The sequence below is a fragment of the Bactrocera latifrons genome, unplaced genomic scaffold, assembly GCF_001853355.1.
Source record: "Bactrocera latifrons isolate USDA-ARS-PBARC rearing strain unplaced genomic scaffold, ASM185335v1 scaffold_1, whole genome shotgun sequence".
In the NCBI taxonomy this organism is placed as follows: Eukaryota; Metazoa; Arthropoda; class Insecta; order Diptera; family Tephritidae; genus Bactrocera; species Bactrocera latifrons.
Window position 1 is genome coordinate 5016454 of NW_017534407.1, and position 21533 is coordinate 5037986.

The 21533-nt window shown below is 34.4% G+C and overlaps 1 protein-coding gene across 2 annotated transcripts in view; it reads right to left on the minus strand.

Moving 5' to 3' along the window:
- LOC108965443 (proton-coupled amino acid transporter-like protein CG1139) overlaps positions 1-21533 on the minus strand; it is a 76384-nt gene that overhangs the window by 53649 nt on the left and 1202 nt on the right. Inside the window, exon 1 of one of the 2 annotated variants that reach the window (XM_018927893.1) lies at positions 8076-8239. The exons of the other annotated variant lie outside the window; for it this stretch is intronic. Within the exon in view, the coding sequence (XP_018783438.1) occupies positions 8076-8096 (21 nt within the window). The 5' untranslated portion in view covers positions 8097-8239. Of the gene's footprint in view, positions 1-8075; positions 8240-21533 lie in introns of those variants that run through there. 2 annotated transcript variants of the gene reach the window in all.

A 21533-nucleotide genomic window follows, 5' to 3' on the forward strand; every position in this document is an offset into this window, starting at 1 on the left:
CAAGTTCGCCAGACCATCCATCAACATACATATGTACATATTGATGGTACTTTTAAAGGTCCGTGAACAATTTTCTTCCATTTTAAACACAGTTTGAGACCCTTTGAAATCCATTTAGAAAAAAATTTAGATGCAGAAAATATGATTTCAAACAATCAATTTGGTTTGTGATGCGATAAATTGTATATTGCATTAAAAAATCTGCTTATTTTTCCTATCCGCATTGATATATACGGCATAAATGTGCACAAAGAACACCTCGAAATACGTATGTATGGTACTAGTGGTGTCGGAAGTTGTAAAACTACATATTATGGGTTTCTTATATTGAAATTGATAAATTTGCTACATTTCCTCTTTATCACACTTCCACTTCCTACTCAGTTGTAAGCACAAGTTTGAATGAAATTCACCACACTACGCAACGTAGGTATGTATTCAGCAACTTACGCGCCTAAAGGTATGCAGCGACATTTAATTGTAAATGTACGAAACAAAAACACATTTCATATTACTTTACCACAAACTGACTAATATTTATATAAGAACATTCATATGTATTTAACATAAATCTCAATAACGTCATATTAAGTATGTATATATAAATTTACGCTGATAGAATTTACTATGAGAGCGAGTGATTTTCACGTTTGTATCAGCTGGATTTCATTGATAAACAGTCAGACAACAGTTTGCTAGTAGAATAACATTTTTTAATAATAATTCTTTTTTTTTTTTTTTTTTTGTGGAAAATATAATAATTACATTTTTCCGACTAGGAAGATTTTTTAATAGAGTAGGTTCAGATCGTGAATAGATAGACAGACACATGTGCATTAGCATTAGAGTGGGTCGATTTACAGCGAGACAAAGAAAGATCCTCTGTCAGACCCTATATTAAGTAGATGAGGTAAAGTTACTATATGCCTCATGGAATATAATATTTTTATGGTTCTGTCAACAAGATAATGACCACAACACACAAACAAGTGCGCAAAGAAGTGGTGTATATTTAACGGTAGGGAGGTTACGGCTCAGTTTGTTCAGTCTTCTCATCTCAGAACCGCGATGAAAATAATGTCGCCGTACGATAAAAAAAAATTTCTCGTATATTGTCCGAACACTGGTCGAAAAGATAACAAGAATTTATAACTTTTCGGTGGTTTTTTCAAAAAGTAATCCCCGGTGTATGAAGACACACATTGGCAAACATTTTTTCCAGTCTTCGAAACTGTCGATATATCTCTCTAATCTGTTTTTATCTCCTCAATCTTGTCTTGGCCTGCAAATGCTTTTGAGTTTGTTGAACAACCAGAAGTCGCACGGAGACAAATCAGGCGAATATGTGGTTGAAGAACGATATTATTCGAGTTTTTGGCAGAAAAGTCGAAAATAAGAAAAAATATGACTTTTGGAACGTGTTGCGCGGATGAAAGAGAACACTCCACTTTTGGAGGTTTTCGCTTCAGAACCAGCCGGTGGAAGAAGAGGAAGACCTCTCTTCCATTTGAGATATCAAGTAGAAAAGAACCTGGCTGCCTTGGTATCTCGAATTAGCGCCAAATCGCGATAAGGAAGAGGGACTGGCGCACTGTTGCTCGGCTATAAACACATTAAGTGTTTACGCATATAAAGAAGAAGAAGAAGAAATTCATTCTGAGAACCCAAATTTGCAACCAAATTTGCATGGGAAATCACAGACCGCAGAGCACGAATCGCGGAAGAGGAGGAAATGGTAAACAAAGTTGATTGATTCCGATTTGAGCCAGTACCACATACGTCACAGACATGCTAGGAAATTACCGCATCACAATAACAGCCATAAAATCAAACGTGAAATGATTTTTAAATAATTCGCGTTAAACGTTTAAAGCGGAAAATAAATACAAACATCAATAAAAGTACATTTACTTAATGCGAACTCATTGAAATTCATAACTACACACAGTTGCACGCATACATGCATACATATGACCGCTTTCAATAACTTATAGATAATCGCACCTGCGCATGTGCAAGGATACACTTACAATGCTTAAACATTTCGTTAGTGATATCATTTCATTTGGCGGTTAATGGGTATTTTGTCAGTTGCTCCGTAGAAAAAGTAGTAAAAAAAAGCTTACAATAAAATTCAAAAACAAAAAACATATTACAGTGGCAAATAAAAATACGGAACGTGAGTAATTGCTGGAATTGGCAAGACTTTCACGTATGAATTTTTATTATTTTTCTTTCATTAATCTAAATTCAGCGCACAGCACGCCCAAAATCGTGTTAATCCCCGCCTACTTGTCTGGCGACACATACTCTCCGACATGTCGGTATATTTTTCATTATTTATGCGTGACATTTGCATTGAATTGTAGAAATTTGTGTGTGTGTGTGTGTGTATCTCAACTTGCCTGAGTAGGAGTTTCAAGTGCAACCAGCGACGTCAGCGTTTTCGGCCGCCACCCAGCTTCCGTGCACCATCCCCCCCACTGGCACTTACAAATTGCTGCACTTTAAATATACTCACATAGAATTATACAACGAATATAGCACAATTATTGTTGTTGTGCTTCGCAAAAAGCGGGGATATGCAACATTTAGAAAGCTGCGCGCATTTAGACAACAATTGCAGTACGTGCTTAAATGCCCTCGTGAAAGTACGAGCTATGTGGGCGTTACATTGTTATTAAGTCGTCAAGGTCGAGAGAAATGCATACAATGTCACAGTTACGACATGGAAGAGGTGGAAAGAAATGTGGCATTAGAAATTAGAAAAAATTACAAATTTCTTTCAATGGACTTATAAGGTCACAAGTCGTTCTAGATGTTGCAAATGTGGCGCGTTTATTCTTATTCCACAAACTAGCTGTAAATTAGCGAAGATTACTTGGGAATGCAAATAATTATTATAGAGCAGATAAGTAAATTGGTAGGAATTAAGCATACCTTCCTACTTTCATAAATAAATGTGAGTAATATGGCAACAACAAGACAAAACAAGTAAGGATGGGCTAAGTTCGGATGTCACCGAAGATGTCTCAATTTTTACTCAAGTTACAGCTTGCACGGACGGACGGACAGACATCCGGATTTCAACTCTACTCATCACCCTGATCACTTTGGTATATATAACCCTATATCTGACTCTTTTAGTTTTAGGACTTACAAACAACCGTTATGTGAACAAAACTATAATACTTTCCTTAGCAACTTTGTTGCGAGAGTATAAAAATGTGATTTTACGGAACTGTGAAGAGGCTTGTCCATCATTCCGTTCATTTTAAAGCTTTAATTAGCCAATTAACTCAAAAAGATTGGATCGGTCTAATTCGTTTATTTCGTCTCCTCAAAGAATAACAGAATAACTGTTAAAATATAGAAAAAATTCCCTTAAGAATTAGGGGATGTTTTGGATAAACAAAAAGTCGACTCGGCGATGATAGTAATCGGAGACTAGCGCACTTTCACACTAGAAATTTTCTAATTTTGAAGACTGTGTACTAACCACATAAAAACCTAGAAAGATATCTTAAATTCTTAAAATAAAATTATAAACAAAAAAGAAAAGAAGAGAAATGTCAAAAACTGTTATATCGATTAGCCTCAATCATTCCTTTAACAGCTCACACAAATTTACCACGTCAGCTAGTAAAAAAATATTGAAAAGTTAATAATTATATACAAAAATTATGGAAGTGATATTTTAAGCTAAATCTGAATACTAATAGGTTATGGCAGAATTAGAAGTGAGTGATAATCAGAATGTGGAATCGAACGCCACTCCTTATAAGCTACTCACTGAACCTGTCTCATCTCACTGTCTCACTCATATCTCCTCCAATTAGCCAGACCCAAGCCCGTGTTGTGAAAAGAGGAGAGTTGAATGAGGCACATCATTGGCTTCTAGTAGGAAAGGAGGAGAAAGAAGCGAGCAATACTCTCTGAAAGATCCATCCACCTTTGGTGCTCTTGATATCTGAGAAGACATTTTAGCCAACTAGATGGAAGATCAAGTACTAACTGTTAATGCAGAGAAAACAGAAATCTGTCTCTTCAAAAGAAGTACGAAAACTTCGCAATCCGGTCTCCTCAAAGAAGAATATCTCGAAATTATGCTAGAAAAAAAGCTACAGAGAACAAATTGTGAGCAAGGTCACTCACTCCACCTAGGTAATGAACTCGGTTTAAGCTAGCACTGCCACGACCGCGTAAAGAAGACCCATGAGGAACTAAAAAAAATTGTTTTCATTCCCCAGTAGAGAAGATTGGATCAATGGCTTTATGATGATAATTCCAACGACGCAATCTACTTATTCACTGCTAAATCAAAGGATAAAACAGGAATAAGAGCGGGTCACTTCTGTATATTCCATACACAAAAGGCAGCTTCAAACTATATGACTAAAATTCAGTCTTTCAAGTTGGGTTTTGCACTAACCTGCAAGCCTATAAACATTCATTTCTGAGAATAATTTATCATTTGAGTCATTTACGAAAATAAATTTGGTCTAAATTGTATAAAACAATATTTAGTAGCTTCAAAGATAGCGGTTATACCACTGTAATGGACTATCCCATAATCTCTTGTACGAATTCAACTCAATAACTTTGTTGAGGTTTTGGCTCGACTAGGGTTAATGATTATTTCACTTGACAATGACATACAGTATATACAAAAAAAAATTACCTTTGATCTAGTAATTTCAGCCGAAAAGAATCCCTTAAAACCAACTCGTGAAATCTTTTATAACTTTACAGCAATAACAATGATGCCTATTATACCAGTATCTATTTCGTCGGCAGGAATGCGAGAGGTTGCAAGCTTAAAAGATTAAAGTGTTAATTGAGTAAGCTAAGGCAAGTTCTTCTAATTTTTACATAAAGTGTATTCGACTACCAACACTTTTCAGGAGGGAAGATTTGAGTCTGATTCCCCACTATTTTTCTACCGATATATAGTATATTTTTGAAATCGTGATAACATTTCCGGAATCCACGTACAAAATATTAGCTGAGTTGTAAATGTTACATTACAAAAATGTAAATGAAACAATGCAAAATTAGTAGCAAAGAACTGTCGATACTTTTTTCACATTATTACACACTGTTTCTTCATCGTCCTACCTTTCAATAATCAGTGACTCTGCATACTAACATCACTTACACTTAATCCAAATAACAATCAATTTGATTAATTTCATTTTGCTACACTGACACCTCATTTATACATGCGGAACTGTAGAGAAGTCTCAAATATTCCAAGAAATCTGCGATGTATTTTACATTTTGCATATAAAAACATTTCAACGTCAGCTCAAATGTGCAAAGCAATGCACAATTACTTAAGAATAAAGTTTTATTTTCCTTTTTATTTACTTTTGCATAATTTACTTTTATTTTCTTGCCATTAACTATAACTCTAAACTATTTATTGTGCTGTCAACAGCATCGATTTTTGTTGCTGTTTATTTCAAATGTTGTTAGTGTTGTTTGAAGTTGTTTCACTCACCCGTATTAGCATGCATACATACGCACATTTTTATGAAAGTCATTGTCATGAGTCAGATTAGACATCAATAAAGCATTAAAAGGCAATAGACGCATGCAAATCCGGTTAAACTTACACTCAAACAAACGCCAAAAAATCGCAGTAACAAGGAAGAAACAGAAATATCAAACTACGAAAATATTGTGAAGAGGAAGAGCTAAATACATTCTGTGCAGAAGCTATGTTTAGTTGCAATTGTTTCTCCAAACGACTACTACTATTGAGTTACGTCCCACCGAAAGTCGGATCTACGAAATCGAAACAGACTTGATTTTTAACTGGCCAAAGGCTTGCCAAAGAAACTTGGCACGATGGCGTCGATTCTACCATTTATTTCTCTTTCAAGTCGAATTAAGAATATTTATTAGGTAAAAAGTATATTATGAAGATGGATGGAATGACAGCTTTATGCTTTAGTGATAGACGAGCACAATATGTGCGAAGATTAAGCCTTGTACAATAATCTGTAGCGAATTTCGTAAAGAAATATTGTGAACTAAAAAGTTTTCCATACAAGATTTTCTATTTCCTATAATGGTCCGACATCAGCAGTTCCAACAAATAAGTAGCTTCTTGGGAAGAAAAAGAAGTGTGCAACATTCAGATCGATACCTCAAAAACTGTGAAACTAAATTGCATATATACTGACAAACGGACACGACTGAATCAAGTCAGACCATCCCGATGAAAACCGTACCATATATAATAAATGGTTAGGTTAAGAAGTAGATTCTAACAGGGTTCTCAATTAGAAAACTAAGAACGCCGGCCTGTTGTTTTACCTAAAAATCTTATAGATAATAACAAATCATTACTCCCTTATATATCGATAAAGTGCTTTGAGCCTAACACAAGTTCGTTGAAACCGCTAATGACAGTTTTGTCTACTGGCTCGCCGACGTTTTGTCCGGAACATCTTTTATTGCGTTAAAATTAACTTTGCTAAGGCCAAGTAGTATCTAGTAGTAAGTAGTTCAGAATATCTCCTGCGTTCTACTCTAGACCAAAAAGATCTTGAGGTCTCACAGTAGTGGGATCATGCAGTCACACATCAGTACCTGCTAAGGACACACGGGATCCATTGGTCCAGAACGTAAGAAACATATCCCGAGACCGGCTTATTTATTTCATTATAGCTTTCCGTTATCTTATTTCATATAGACCCCGGTCGGTTCGGGTTTCGAACCTGAAACAACCGCCACGCTATATAAATGTGTTAAACTTTATGCTACTCGAGTAGGCAAGTACGCTACGTTGAAACCACTTCCAAAGAAAAAGAAACAACCGTCTCGGATGAAAGCCTCGGTTTTGATACCGCAGTCAATGGAACGATGAGCTGTACGAGATATATGGCGACATTGACATAGTTCATCGAATCAAGAGACAGAGGCTGCACTGGTTAGGTCATGTTGTGCCCGGATGGAAGCTTTGAAAGTTTCGATTCAATACCCGCCGGAAGAGAAAGACCTTCACTTCATTGTTGAGATCAGTTGAAAAAGAACCTGGCTGCACTTGGTATCTCGTATTGGAGCTAAATAACGAAAGGATGAAACAACCGGATCGCTGTTATTAACACGGCTATAACCGCGTAAGCGGCATCTACGCAAGTAAAGAAAACGATGAAGATATTTGTCGAAAACAAATTGAAATAGAGAAAATTATTTATTTGCTTCCCGATAGACAATTTTAAATATTCGATTGCTTGTCGGAAAGGAAAAAATATAGATTAAAACTTCATTCGGTCTTTGGAAAATGGTTAAAACCGATGGAAGTGATTTTATTTTCTTTGCGTAATAGATATCAAAGCCAGAAAAGAAGACGGATCAAATTTGAATGCTGGATCTCGGTACTATTTATAGAGCGCTTATGGATCAATTCTTTTCTTCAGTAAATGAGAAGTTGGCAAGAAGAAAAAACAAATGTGATAAAAATAATTATTTTATAAAAATTGACGTTAATATCAAGAGTGAGTTCCCTGAAATTATGTTATTTATTTTAGCTTATAAAAAGGAAAGTTGATAAATAAAATTTGTATTCAATAAGTTTTTTTTTTTTTTTTTTGTTTGGAAAAATAATTCTTACTGTTACTTCTGCTGCTTTTTCTTTTTTTTTCTCACCAGCCGCTTACAGAAACACTTTCGTTTTCGAAATGGACACCCCTAGTTTACTGCCGAATATTTTCAAATCGGTTAAGTGCGAAGGTAAATGGGAAGGCAGGCTTAGCGAGTCGCACAATTGCCAATAAATATTGAAAAAATATTATTATTTACACATTTCTTCTTTATGCATTTATTTTGCTTGTTTTGTTTGTTTTGCGTGAATTCGGCGCACGATTCCCACAACAAATGCCACTTTCTGCAGGTGTCATGCTTTTTAAGCGCTGCAAACCAGTTGGCTTTTTGTTAATATTGTCATCATTTACATTTATTTTTTATTTTTTTTTTATTTATTTATTTATTTTTTTTTTTTTTTTTAAAATGCGCATCTTCACAGTCAAACTTTGCAAATGCAAATACAAATAAATGTCACTCACCTCTCCTTGGGCTGCCTCCATTGTTTATGTTTCGACCCAACTAATTAATGAAATTTCGAAAACAATTCGAAAAAAATATTATTTTTAATTTGGGTGTTTCAGTTCCGCAAACACTTATCGTGGCTTTGTAAATATTGCGAAATTTTGCAATGTAACAACACTTCCAGGTACCTTCGGCGGCGGCCTGACGTACGCGACTGATTTCACCGGAGGTGCGCCACTTGACAAGAACACTTATTGTGATCGCACTTTCAGTGATTTCGAATTTTCACGGACGAGCCAATTTATTTAAATTATTTGTGCAGAGATTTGTATGAAATGAAATTTGCGTTTCAGCTGAAATGCAAGAGTGGCGACTATGCAGCCACTAAACGAGGTAAGTTAATTCAATAAAAATTATAAAATTATCGAGAGCGGGTTTAAGTTTCGAAGGAGTAATTTATTATTTAAGAAATAAATCATATATTTACCGTTACATAGCTCCAAATCAAAAGCATAACTTAAGAGTAAATACTTTCGATTTCTTGTTGTATACAATATAATACCCCACTGGGTCAAGTACTCTCACGCCCAAATGTCTAGCAAATGATAAACAAGCCATCATAAACTCGCCATTTCACTGTTCGCTATCTTCGAGCCTTACTGTGCAAAACGATTTGATGTCGATACAAGAGGGTACCTCATCATAGTGCTATAAACGCTTTGGGAAAATTTTGTTATAACTATTAAAGGAAAAAGTACAGAAAATTGCGCATCCGTCAGAGTGGTGACTCGAAGACGCTACCTTGAAGTAATGGGATGGTAAAATCTTTTAAATCTTAAGGGCTATTTCTCCCCTTTACCGTTCTTGGTTAAAAAATCTCGAATTCTTTAAAATAGTACAAGTAAAAACTAATTTTCAACTGAGTCTAGGAAAAAACTTGCCATATTATTAAACACTGATATAAATAATTTCATTCAGTAAGAAAGAAGAACTGAATCATTGCTCTTGAATCCGATTCAAGGGAATCGTTCCACAGAATTGACAGAATTTAACAAAGAGTTAGACTAACAGTGGCAAACTATGCCATATTTTTTTCTACTCCTTTGACATTTCACTTCAATGAGGTTTGCCATTTCATCATGGAAAAATAGACGATTCAACAACGAGCCGAAATTATTGAAATTTACTACCCAAATTCGAAGTCAGTGACCTCAACTTTAGAGAAGCTACGTCCAATATATGATCGTCATATTCGTCCTGTCAGATCAACAAATGAGCATCTAGTGGAAAAAATTTAATCCACAGACACAGCACATTATGTTCCCGTGCTAAGAAGTAGTGCCCGTAGTTGCTGCCGCTAGCGCATCAATTGAGGAAGACTCAAATCAGGCTTTCACACGACGTCTCAAGCATTGGGCATCTCTGTGACGTCTTGTGGCAAATTTTGTGAAAAGATCTTGGTCTACATCCTTACAAGATCAAATTGACGAAAGAACGGAGGCCGTTTGACCATCAGAATCGTTGTATGTTGTGAATTGGGCTGAGCAACAACTTGAAAATGATCTGGATTTTCGTCGAAAAATCATCTTCGTCAATAAGCTAAAAAGGTGTTAATAGTCAGGCAGTAATCCACACACAGTCCATAAGTCAGCATTGCACCCCGAAAAAATTAGGGTTTGGTGCGGTTTATGGGCCGGCGGGTCAATACTCCTTCCATGGCGGTCAAGACCGGCAAGTGAATGGGAAGCGCTAATAACCACATATTTTTGCCACGAGTTGGATGACATGAACTTGGTCAATATATATGTGATGCCGTTAAACTATTTCCTGTGGGGCTACGTCAAGTCTATTGTCTATGCCAACAAGCCAGCGAGGATTGATGAACTTCGTAACAATATCGGACTTGAAACTGCAGAAGTATCGGTCTATTTATGCTTGAAAACCGTCGAAAATTGAATTCAGTGTCTGGACTTCCGCAAGCGTGATCGAAAATCGAGTTCCATACATAATGGCATCGAATGTACTTTCACAGGAATAAAGATATCATTGATGTCCCCAACCGTTTTTATGTTATTAAACTTTTTGAGCGCCCTTCTTGAGATTAAAAATTTTTGTTTAATAAAAATTTAGGGAAAAACCATTGACTTGATAACCGCATGCCACGAGAAATTAATACAATTTTAAGCTTGTGAATAAAGCTCGCTTATTAGGGATGTTCTTAATTTAGTAAGCAATAACGAAATTAAATTCACCAGATAGTAGGAACTCACGTAAAATATTGGAATATAATAATTAACATTTGTACATGCTTGCATTTTTCATTTTTACTTAGGAATGATCTCATTTAAAAGTACATACAATTTTATGTTTAAACACTTTGGTATGACTCATTTATGCACCTAATATAATATCTTAATGAAATAGTGCTAAAGAGAGAAACAATTTTAATAACAAGCAAATAGTTCTAAGTGCTCAATATCGAGTAATTATAATTACAAAATTAATATGAAAAACAGCAAATTATTATTATGGATCATTAGTGAGTCATAGCGATCAAGACCGTAATTACTTGTAGTCAATCCTCACTAAACGAGCTACCTAGATATACAGGTATACATTTTTTTAAACTAGCTTCAAGTTATTATTTGTTAACACATTATTTATTCATATGCAGTTTCATTCCACTGCCAAAACTTCTAAAGCTCTCTGAATAATGTTATGATCCCATTATATATGGGAAACTTAGAAGAATACATACATAATAATTTTTCCTTTAGTCTTAATATTACCTTCGATCTGGGGGAGATTTATAATACAAAATATTGAAAAGTCCCTCGCCTAACACATAGATGGCGACTAGAATTCAAATTCATATATTCATATATTTTTTATAATATTTAGCTCTAACCTTCAAAAGACGCGTTTATAAATTCGATAGCTGTGGGACAGCTGTAAGCGATTGTTACCAACGAAAACATCAAAAAATTCCACAAAATAATTGTGGAGGAACGTAAAGAGCAAGCACCCTGAATAATATTATTCACGAATATTTTGGCACGAGAAAGCTTTTGTCTTTTGCCCAAAAAAACAACGAATTGATGATTCGGAGTGCAGTGTTTGAAGAAATTCAAGTGTAATAAACCCAAGTTTGACAATGGATGAAATACGGCTCCATCATTTTACTCCGAAGTTCAAACGGCGGTCATCCGAATGAATTGCTCACGATGATCCCACTCCAAAGCATGGGAAATAGTTGGCTGGCTAGGGATGACGTCTGTATTTTCGGATTCCCATGGAGTAATTTTTATAGACTAGCTTGAAAAGGGAGGAACTATCAAGAACACCTATTACATAGCGTTATTAGACCATTTGAAAGAGGAAATCGCAAAGAGGAAGTCGCATTTGAAGAGAAATAAAGTTCTATTTCACCAAAATAATGCACCGTGTCAGAAGTCAGTGAAAACGATGACAAAACTCCATGAATTGGGCTTTGAATTGCTTCTCCGGTTCTAGCCCTTAGCGTGTACTTCCTGTTCTCAGGACTCAAAACAATGCTCGCTGGGAAGGAAACTTGATCCAATGAAGAGATGATCGTCCAAATTGAGGACTATGAAAACATATCACACAACAGAAATGGTATTGAAAAGTTGGAGGGTCGCTATAATCAGTGCAGTGAAGAGAACTATATGGAATAAAAAAAATCGAAATTTTCCAACAAATATGTTTCATTATTGTAGACCGGAGACTTTTCAATTAACTTGTTATTTAAATAAAGTTCTTTTAAAAATTACGCAGTTTTATTTCTCTCTCCCATCAGCCTAGTCCATCAATTGTTATCTATAAGAGCTGGCTCTAAAACTAATTAATTTCTTCAATTATGAATTGTAGTACTATTAATATCTACAATTGCATTTCCTTCGTTTTTGCAGCTCCTTTAGGCTCATAACATGCGTATAACCAGTAAAGGCTCTTCTATATTTAATTAGATTTAGAGTGGGTAATTAGCTTTCCAACCTCTTCACACACGAATGCTCTGTAAGTGAAGTGGTTGAAGGCACACGTACATATTTCAAATAAAAATTTAGTTAAATATTTCCGCAGAAAATTGTAAACTCATGCCAATAATTTTAACGCAGTTGTTTTAAACGAGCGAGATAGGCAAAGTAAACAAGAGTCCATTCACAAATACGTCATTTATGAATAGCGAACGACTGTGTTTGAACTAACTAAGTTAATAATTTGTACTTTTTCATTATTTGTTCTTGATAGTCACATATTTACAACGTATTGCTGCTTCAATTTACTTTTAAATTATTTATAAAATGATTACATTCTGAGCATTGAAGGGGTGATAATATGTCCAATCGTATCGCAAAATATATCTTCGATCGACTGAAAACGGGTTATACGGAGAGGCAATTCCAGTTTCGGGAATAAGAAAAAATCAAACGGGGCCAAATTTGGTGAATACGGTGATTGATCGATGGGATTTATCGCGTTTTTGGCTTCAAATTTGGCGGTAAACAAACTGGTTGACAAATCACGCCCACGGTCAATCAACTGATTGGATCCGACCAGTGTGGCCTGGTAAAACGGCAATTGACTAGATATTTACGATGCTAAATCTTGGAAAAAGCCCGTGAAAATCGAATCGACACACATTATCTTTTCGCCGAAGTTAGAGGAGCTGCCTTTAGGCCGCGATGTTTGATATTTGATATCGGGAAAGACCTCACCAGTCCATAACAAACGAGATATCAGACAAAGCTATCTTCTGTCTTCAAACAAACAGTCGTAACTTCGAAGTGGTAGATAATTTCGTCTATTAACAGCAAAAACAATGTCAGTCTCGAAACCAACGGAGAATAATTCTTGCCAACCGGTGCTACTTCGGACTGAGTAGACAATTTATAGGTAAAGTTCAATCTCGGCGAACAAAAACCAAACTCTATAAGTCACTCGTTACTTCCACACTGCTATATGGTGCAGAGACAAGGATGATGACAATATCTGATGAGTCGACGTTGGGAATCTTTGAGAGAAAGATACTGCGGGCGGTTTATGGTCTTGACTATGGCGATAAAGCATTCGATGGAACGATGAGCGGTATGAGATATACGACAACATCGACATACAAGGTTGGTACGAAAAGTGATAGGGTTGATTTTCTTCCGCCGCGACTGTAGTTCGGAGCATGTGAGCACTGACTGATTCGGCAGAGCGCGTTCCTAGCTAACGTCAGTTGTTTCCGAGCACCTGGAGAGTCTTTGAGTGGTGCAAGCCGAAAGTGTGGCGTTCGTTAGAACAGAAACTCTGCAAATCTGCGACAGAGACGTTTGATATAGGCATCTCCTCGCACAAAAAAGCGTAGAATGAGCAATCGGGTCCGACAAGACATCGCAGCCGAAGTTGCACCACACCAACGCCCCTGTTCACACCGCCTTTCTTGTGAAAAGCTACCTAATCAAGAACGAGTGTAAAATATCAGATTAATATCTCAAACATTGACTAGTTCGAGACTGGTACATTTATACAGATGGACGTTGTACGAACACGGCTAAATCGACTTAGCTCGTCACTTTTTGATTCAAAAACGATTCTAAGTGTTTCAAATATCTATATAATATATTCTTTAATTGTACATGTGTAACCGATCATTAGAAAATATACAGACCATTTTTTATTTCTGTGAAATTCTCACGTAACTTATCAGTTGCAATTTAGAGCCAATAAAAGATAAGTCTCATTCAAGCAATTCCGATCAAAAAGATTTACTACCGACAAATATTTGAGAGCTTGCCGCGTGCTTGCGTGTAATTTGCCAGCGCGGAATATCCACAATCAGAAAAGCAAATTTCAACTTTATTGATTGCATTTATTGGACTAATCATTGCCGATACGAACTAAAACAAAGTCATTTATGATTTTTTTCTTTGCTCACAAGCCCAAATGTGAAGTTTACGCTAAACGCTAATGGGCAGCAAGACAAGGAAAACTTATATTTGGTGTTGTTGTTTTATTTTGTACGTCAAGGTAAAGTCAACGATACTGTTAAGCAAACACTCTAAATCTGATATGTGCTTGTTTCCATGTATGTTTGTGCTAATTGTAGTTTAGGTCTCCATGTTTGATAATCAGCTGTCTATAGAAAATGAAATTAAATTATACACTAATTGACGCATAACTATATACAAATGTATTAAATATTTATTATATGTGCTTTATGTTTGTTAACGCTTGATTGCTGTGATTAGATAAAAGTGCCGCTTGAAAGACGTCTGTGTCAAAGGCGTTAACTTTAGCAGGAAATAACATCCCTTGCAATTATTATTATAAATCACAGTTATTATTGACATGCTGTTGCCTAACAAATATCGCTGTAAATATGGTATATAGTATTGTAACACTAGATTTTGTTCATTGTAGAATTTAGCTTATTTTGGTTTTGGTTTCCCAATATTCATTATCAACATTATATGTATATAGTTCTTATACATTCTCTTTATGCAATAAACTCAAGTTTAAGATAACGTATTTACGAAAAACTATCAAAATGCACAGTGATTAATGAGAACTGATCTTATAACACAATCTTCTTGCCCACGTAGGAAGTCAACTGACGGCAGCAAGAAATATGACGTAAGCAATTAGGTCACGGTCAAAAATTCTGAGAGGAAACTGAACGGTTTTTTTTTTTTTTGTTTCAAAATCGTAGTGGCTAATTGCGCTCTCTTTCAGTCGTTATTGGATCTGAGCATTTTTTCAATCATAGAGAATCAATTTAAGGGATTATACACAGTTAGAACTTTCAAAAAATCGACTTTTTTATTTTATTTTGGTAGTTTGCATATATTTAAAAATGTATATAGAAAATTGCATATCGCTTCGGTAAATATTTTCGAAGTTACAAGCAAATTTTAATGGCGTTTCCGAGTGTTTGTAAAGTTCATTCTAAACTCTATACTAGTTTTTTCTCAAAATGGCGTTTCAAAGTCGGCGTTTCAAATTTTAATACGAGCTTCTTAAATATATATTTTACTAATTAACATTAATTTTTTTTTTTTCAATAAATATTTTTTATAAGCAGTTTATGTCCGAAATGTTGGTAACAAATCGATTTTTTTTCTAGAAACCGTCATTTTGTCAAAAAATTATAATCTGCTTATTCCTTCGATTAATTACTAGATTTAACATTACATTAACGAAATCTGTTTGGTTTAGTTCAGAGATATAGTGGTCACCGTAAATTGTTCTTTTTGAGAGGAGCTTCTAAAGATTTTTTAAAAATAGGAATATTTGTGAGTAATGTTTAAGGCTAACTCGAGTTTGCGACGTAACAAGAGTGCACCATTCTATCTTCAAAATAGTTTTTCTCTAGGCACACTAGACTAACACCTCCTAGTAAAATAAGCCTTCAGATGTCTAATATTACAAACAAGACTTTCCAATATTGATTAGTCGGATACCATCACCCTATAAATCCAGTAAACTAATTTTGCTCAAAATTAACATATTTCACGATCAAATAAACTATACTAATAACTGCTGTTTTTTTTTTTTAGACTTGTGACAATATCTTTTTCTGAGTTGAGCTTTTTGAAAACTGTTACTTGATTTATACTCAATTTGCTTCACCATTTGGTAATAAACAGGCTTACTCTGGAGCAACGTTCACAAATGCTGCATATTTACTACAAGAATGTTCTCGCGCGCTGTGTCCAATAATTATAGGTCAATAGAAACCAGCAGAATCTGTAATTCGGGCAATCATGGTTCGCTTTTACCCCCCACAGATTAGCGAAGAGGACCCGAATGAAACATTCATCCACTTTATGGAAGATTTTTCAGAACAATCTACAATTACCGACTTACAAAATACAATTCGTGCAAGATTTGACCACCGCTTCAGAGTTTCACCAGAAGAATTTCGTTGAAGCTCAATTTTGGTTGAATGGGTAAGATAATAAACAAAAATGTCGCTTTTGGAATGATGATAATCCACAAGCCATTGTTGAGACCAAGTTACCTGCTCGAAAACTCACTGTTTGGTGTATTACTATATATGAGCAAAGGGAATTATTGCTCGATATTTCTTCAAAAATGAAGCCGACCATAATTTTGCAGTCAATGGGCTAAAAGCCCGTTCCAACGACAGTCGGATCTTACTAACCGGAACGGACTGTTAGCTCGGCAACATTCGTCAAAATTTCTTCAGGAATATTTTTTGTTACAACAAAAACGCGTAGGGTCATGATTAATAACTTTTTCGCTCCTGATTGGACAATGTTAATGTGGATCTTTGGTAACAACGACCAACAAGACGGCGCTCCATGTCATACAGCCAACTCATTATCTCATTATATCTTGGAAGAGAATATTCGTTTTGTTCTTGTTGACATATGGCCTCAATTGCTGCAAAAAGTCGGCCTCTTAACTAGATGTATACAGCCCATCCGAGACGTTTACTTGCCGAAATCATAATGGCAAATCACTATCATTACAAAAAATAACCAAAATTTAACAATATAACCATTTTATAACCAAAACTCAATTTTTTTCTATATCAGTAGTTTTTTTTTCATAACGTTTTTCCTTTACCTGTAATCTTATGAAATGTAATGTTACGTTATATTGCATTTTACGTGACGATATGTATGTCTAAAATTTTTTGATTTTATTAAATTATGTAACAATAATTTATTCATTATGTAAATATTAAGCGCTAGATCGAGTTATAATGTCTCATATACAAAACTTCATAAATAAAGTTCTGTAATATTTCTTTGAAGCTCATTATCTAGAGGAAATAAACCTAATTATTATTACAGGGTCACAAGCATCTAAATAATTCCAAGCTGATGCAATTTGTTATACGATTTTATTTCCAGTTATAAAAATATATATTCCATTTTCTTAGGATATTTTTTAGTGTAAAGATAATTAAATTTATGACAAACACTTTTTTCTGGTCATAATAAATTTAATAAAAAAGCTGCACTTGTGTCTTAATTAATGTAATGTTAAAGCAGTTTAGATGATTAAAAAAAAGTAAAATTACAGAGGGTTCTCGAGGGAGTAAGAAATGAAAAGAGAAGTTTTGTTGAGCATTTTTTGGAATAAATGTAATGAGCACTATGTTTACAGATTTTTCGTTGATAGTTTATGAAGATCTGCTATCTTTTTGAACGATGAATTCATAACTTCAACTGAAAACTGTGAAACTATTGAATTCTTTTTTTTTTATTTTTTTTTATTTTTTTATTTTTTTTTTTTTTTAACTTGTCGAATTGGTTTTTTTTTTTTTTATTTTGTTTCAATTAAAAATTGTTTTTAAATCTCCCTAATAGCTGGCTCACTGTGCTTAATAATACATTACATAAGTTCATAAACTGACTCTCCTATGCGCGTTCAAATAAGCAGACTTTCGTAAATATATAGTACTCATTACCAGTAAAAATTCCTGCAGGGCATTATAGCACCATTTTTTCCCACATACATTATCGCAGTTCTTTCAATAATTTTAAGTTACTCGCATACTTAGTATTTTGTTTGAATGCCACCAAATAAAGCACTAGCAAGAGGACAAAATTGTAAACCTGTTTTGCCAAATCTGATTTATGTTCCAAACGCTCGAAGCGCTGAATGAATATGCACAGTAATAATTCAAAGGTCAATCGTGTTTGGTGCGAACCAAAGTGTCGGTTAACTGCATTTATGCTAACAGAAAGACAACAACAATTAAAGCTAAACAGTTTTGCATCAATTAAAGCGTGAAAAATGTGCATTGAAATAGACAGATCCAAGCGAAGGTGGGTTTGGAGGAATGCGCTTTATGTCTTGGCAGTAAGGTAAGCGGTTTTCTTCTGCTTGTAAGTCCAAAAAGTTAGAACGAGAGAAGAAGGAACTTCGAAACTATTTAGGACACGAGTTTTTAATAGCTTTTATCAAGGGTTTAAACTATTTTGCACTCCCTAGATAATTTGTATACAACTGATTCCGAATTTAAATTTTAAGAATGAATAAACTGTATTTTACCTCGAAAGGTATGTATGTTTCATTCTTAAGTCGCCACCTAGTTCTGATAAAATACCTAAATGATGTGGGTTTCAATGGTTTGAAGCCAAACAGCTCTGTTGACTAATGAGTTGGGTAGGTATGAGTAACCAAATTTGGCCCGGACTGCTCCATGAAACGATAAAGTCGCCTTTCCTAGCTGGATAAAACTTTTTTATGTTCGTGTGAACTTTGATCCAAATATATCAATTGGTTCACCTCTTGTAATGCAATAAATATCGAAAAAGTTAAAGAGCAGTATTTGAAAATCACATCTCTCATAGAGTGGCTGAAAAAATGTTGGTTAATGTTTTGGGTATGAAACTAGACAGTACGAAAGCGACGTCGAATGAAATAGATAAGTTCATCAAAATAATTACTGGTCATCAAAATAATTTATCACTATCATAGTCGAAACAGTTTAGCAATCTAAGAATAGGTGCTCCAGGAATTTGCAAAAACGGAAAAATCACGTCAAAATCGTTCAAAAAGTAAAGTGATGCTTATAATTTTACCGTAGTATGACCCACCATGAATTGGTTCTACAAGGTGAAATGCTTGTTGCTGTTGTTGAAAAAGGCGGTTATCTACTCCCATCTAGGGAAGTCCCAGGAAACGTGCTCTTTGGACGGTGTCGGACCACACTGTAGTGCTGAGGGTTCGCTGGAAATACAAAGAGATTGTCAGAGCCATGCGACTAATCGCACCCTGGATATATATGTAGTCTGTCGCAGTCAGTTTTGTATAATTAGGAGTTTAATCTGCTATAGTATCTAGAAGGAAGTTGTATCTAGAAGAAAGCAGTGCAAGGGTGGCTCCAGATTCTCAAGGCTGGGCAATTCGCACGACAGCCGGTTCTACATCACCTGAATTGACTCGGATTTTATTCCAGCAGGGGCTATTATTTCTGCAATTTTACCTTTTTGGGTCAAATGGTCATGAAGGATACTACATGGTTGTATTAAGACGTTTACGTGAAGCAATTCGTAAGTGACCGGAATTGTGAGCAGACTTCACCACGATAACGTGCTATCACATTCTAGCATGATTGTGATTTTTTGGTTCGACATGAGAAGAAAGTCATCGCTCAACCAACGTTTTTTGTTTTCGAAACTGAAAAATCTGTTTTGATTTAAATGAAGTCATTAAAAGTCATTCACTAAAGACACTGAAGTCCATCACAACCGAAATTTAACATACAACCATCTATTGAAAATTTGATTAGGCGTTGGCATAGCTTAAAAAATATTTATTTCGAAGGCGATAATATAGATTTCTATTAATATATGGAAACCTTTTTTTCAGTCCGGGTCAAATTTGATCATATGGTATATTCTCTTTTAAACTGTAAATATTCAAAAAAATATTAAATGGCTTAATACTAAATTTCGAAACAAGTGCACATTTTTATTAAATCACGCTAGATTAATTTAAAAATATCAAAAAACCTGGAGCATACAAGTGACGTTAACAGTTAGACCAATCCAGGAAAGGTAGAAAATTAATCTTATACTAGATTAAATCCCGCGTCATCACCCTAACAATATTAACACTTCATTCATGGTTGATAAACCCGTGTATTGGCATATTTTTATAAACAAAAACGAATAAATAATAAGAGCCAAACACAGAGTATCTATTTTAAGCTAATTTACGGTTTTATTAACATCAGAAATGTTTTATGAAGCACTTTAATTTGAAACGCATGCCCATCTCATTATTAAATCATGCAATCTTCGCTTCTTAAGCGCCGTTGACACTGCTCATAAATGCATAAATTAAAACCTCTAGGCAAATGTTTGACATACCATCAGCGATACGCATGGAACAGCTTAACTTTATGGAGCAAAACTACAGAAAGCACTAATATTTGAGATCTTATCACAGTTGACAAGAAACATTAGACGGGCATAATTGGACCAATAAAACATTTTCGACTGAGTGACTTTCAAAATTGACGCTAAGAATAATGTAAGGTTATTACTGACGCGATTTTAGAGAGCTCTATAAATATTTAATAAACGGATTTGAGGGTTTTGGCGATAATGATTGGATAACTCGCACTAAATTCCTACATAATATAGTAGTTACTTCAAGTTAAGTAATATTAATAAAATTATCTCAAAGTAATTTAGGCAGAGATAAGTTTGAGATTCTTTTTCTTTATCAATATCGTTGTTTTACTCACAAGGTAATCTCTTTATAAACAGGTATGTATAACTAAAAGATATAAATATATAAGTATGTTTTATACATGCATATATGCATACATACTACGGTCATTCGATGAGGGAAGTCAATATTTCTTTATAGAGTAAACGATTTAGTGCCTCTGAAAATTTAACGAAGCTAAATTCAAATAGATTTTCATAACAGAAATCAGCTCTAATATCTATGAAATAGTGACAACTAAAGTTTAGTAGCTGAAGTTGAACCCGAAAAATTTGTTATTCATGCAAAGTTTTCTTAACATAAGACCACAAAAAAACACAGATTTTGTTGCAAAAAAGTACTGTAATCCTTTTGAGTACAAAGTTTACATTCAAATTTCTCTTTGGCGAAACATATGATCGGCATAAAACTGTAAAGCATTTGCCTGAGGGTACATATGTATATTCCAATGTACATACATACTATATATAACACAGTGCACTCAAAAAATGGAAAGAAAGTTCAGTAGAACATGCTAGTTCTATTGCTTTGTTGTCGTGTAATAAGAATAAGAGTAATTATTTTGCAAATAATATTTTTTTGTTTTGCATTTATGAACTTGCGTTCGTAATTTCCACTTGAAATCAATGTCTTAGCATTTAAATAGCTTTCAATTGGAATAATTAATGCACTTTTTCCCCTTTATAATATGCATATATAATTATATGTATGTGTATGTATGCATGTAGGCAAAGCTGCAATTCCATACAAAAACGCTGCGGTCAACGATCGCCTGTCAAAATAATGCACACACCGCCTACATCGGAAATTTGACATCTGTTCCAGTCAGCTGTGAAAAATATATATATTTACACAACTATATAAGCATGTGCTCATATACATATATATATTATTATGCGCTTATTATTAGCGGTTGCATTCGAAGTGCCTTTAAATTTATGAAAAATGCAACTGGTTATTGTTATTAATATTATAACATTTTTTTATTACTTTCTTTATTATTTTCATAATTTTTTAATTAAAAAAAAAAATTTTTAATTTTAGTATTCTTTTTAATTCCAACAATTATAGTCTTCGAACTTTGTGGGTATTTCTTTTTTTGTATTATTTATACATTTTCGTTTATTATTTTTTTGCATAACTTTTTTTTTATTTTAGTTTTAGTTCAAAAATACAGTCTTATAGCTTTGCGAGTGGCTAAAAGCTTTTAAACTTATTAGAAAAGCACTTTTGTAAATTTTTGTATTATT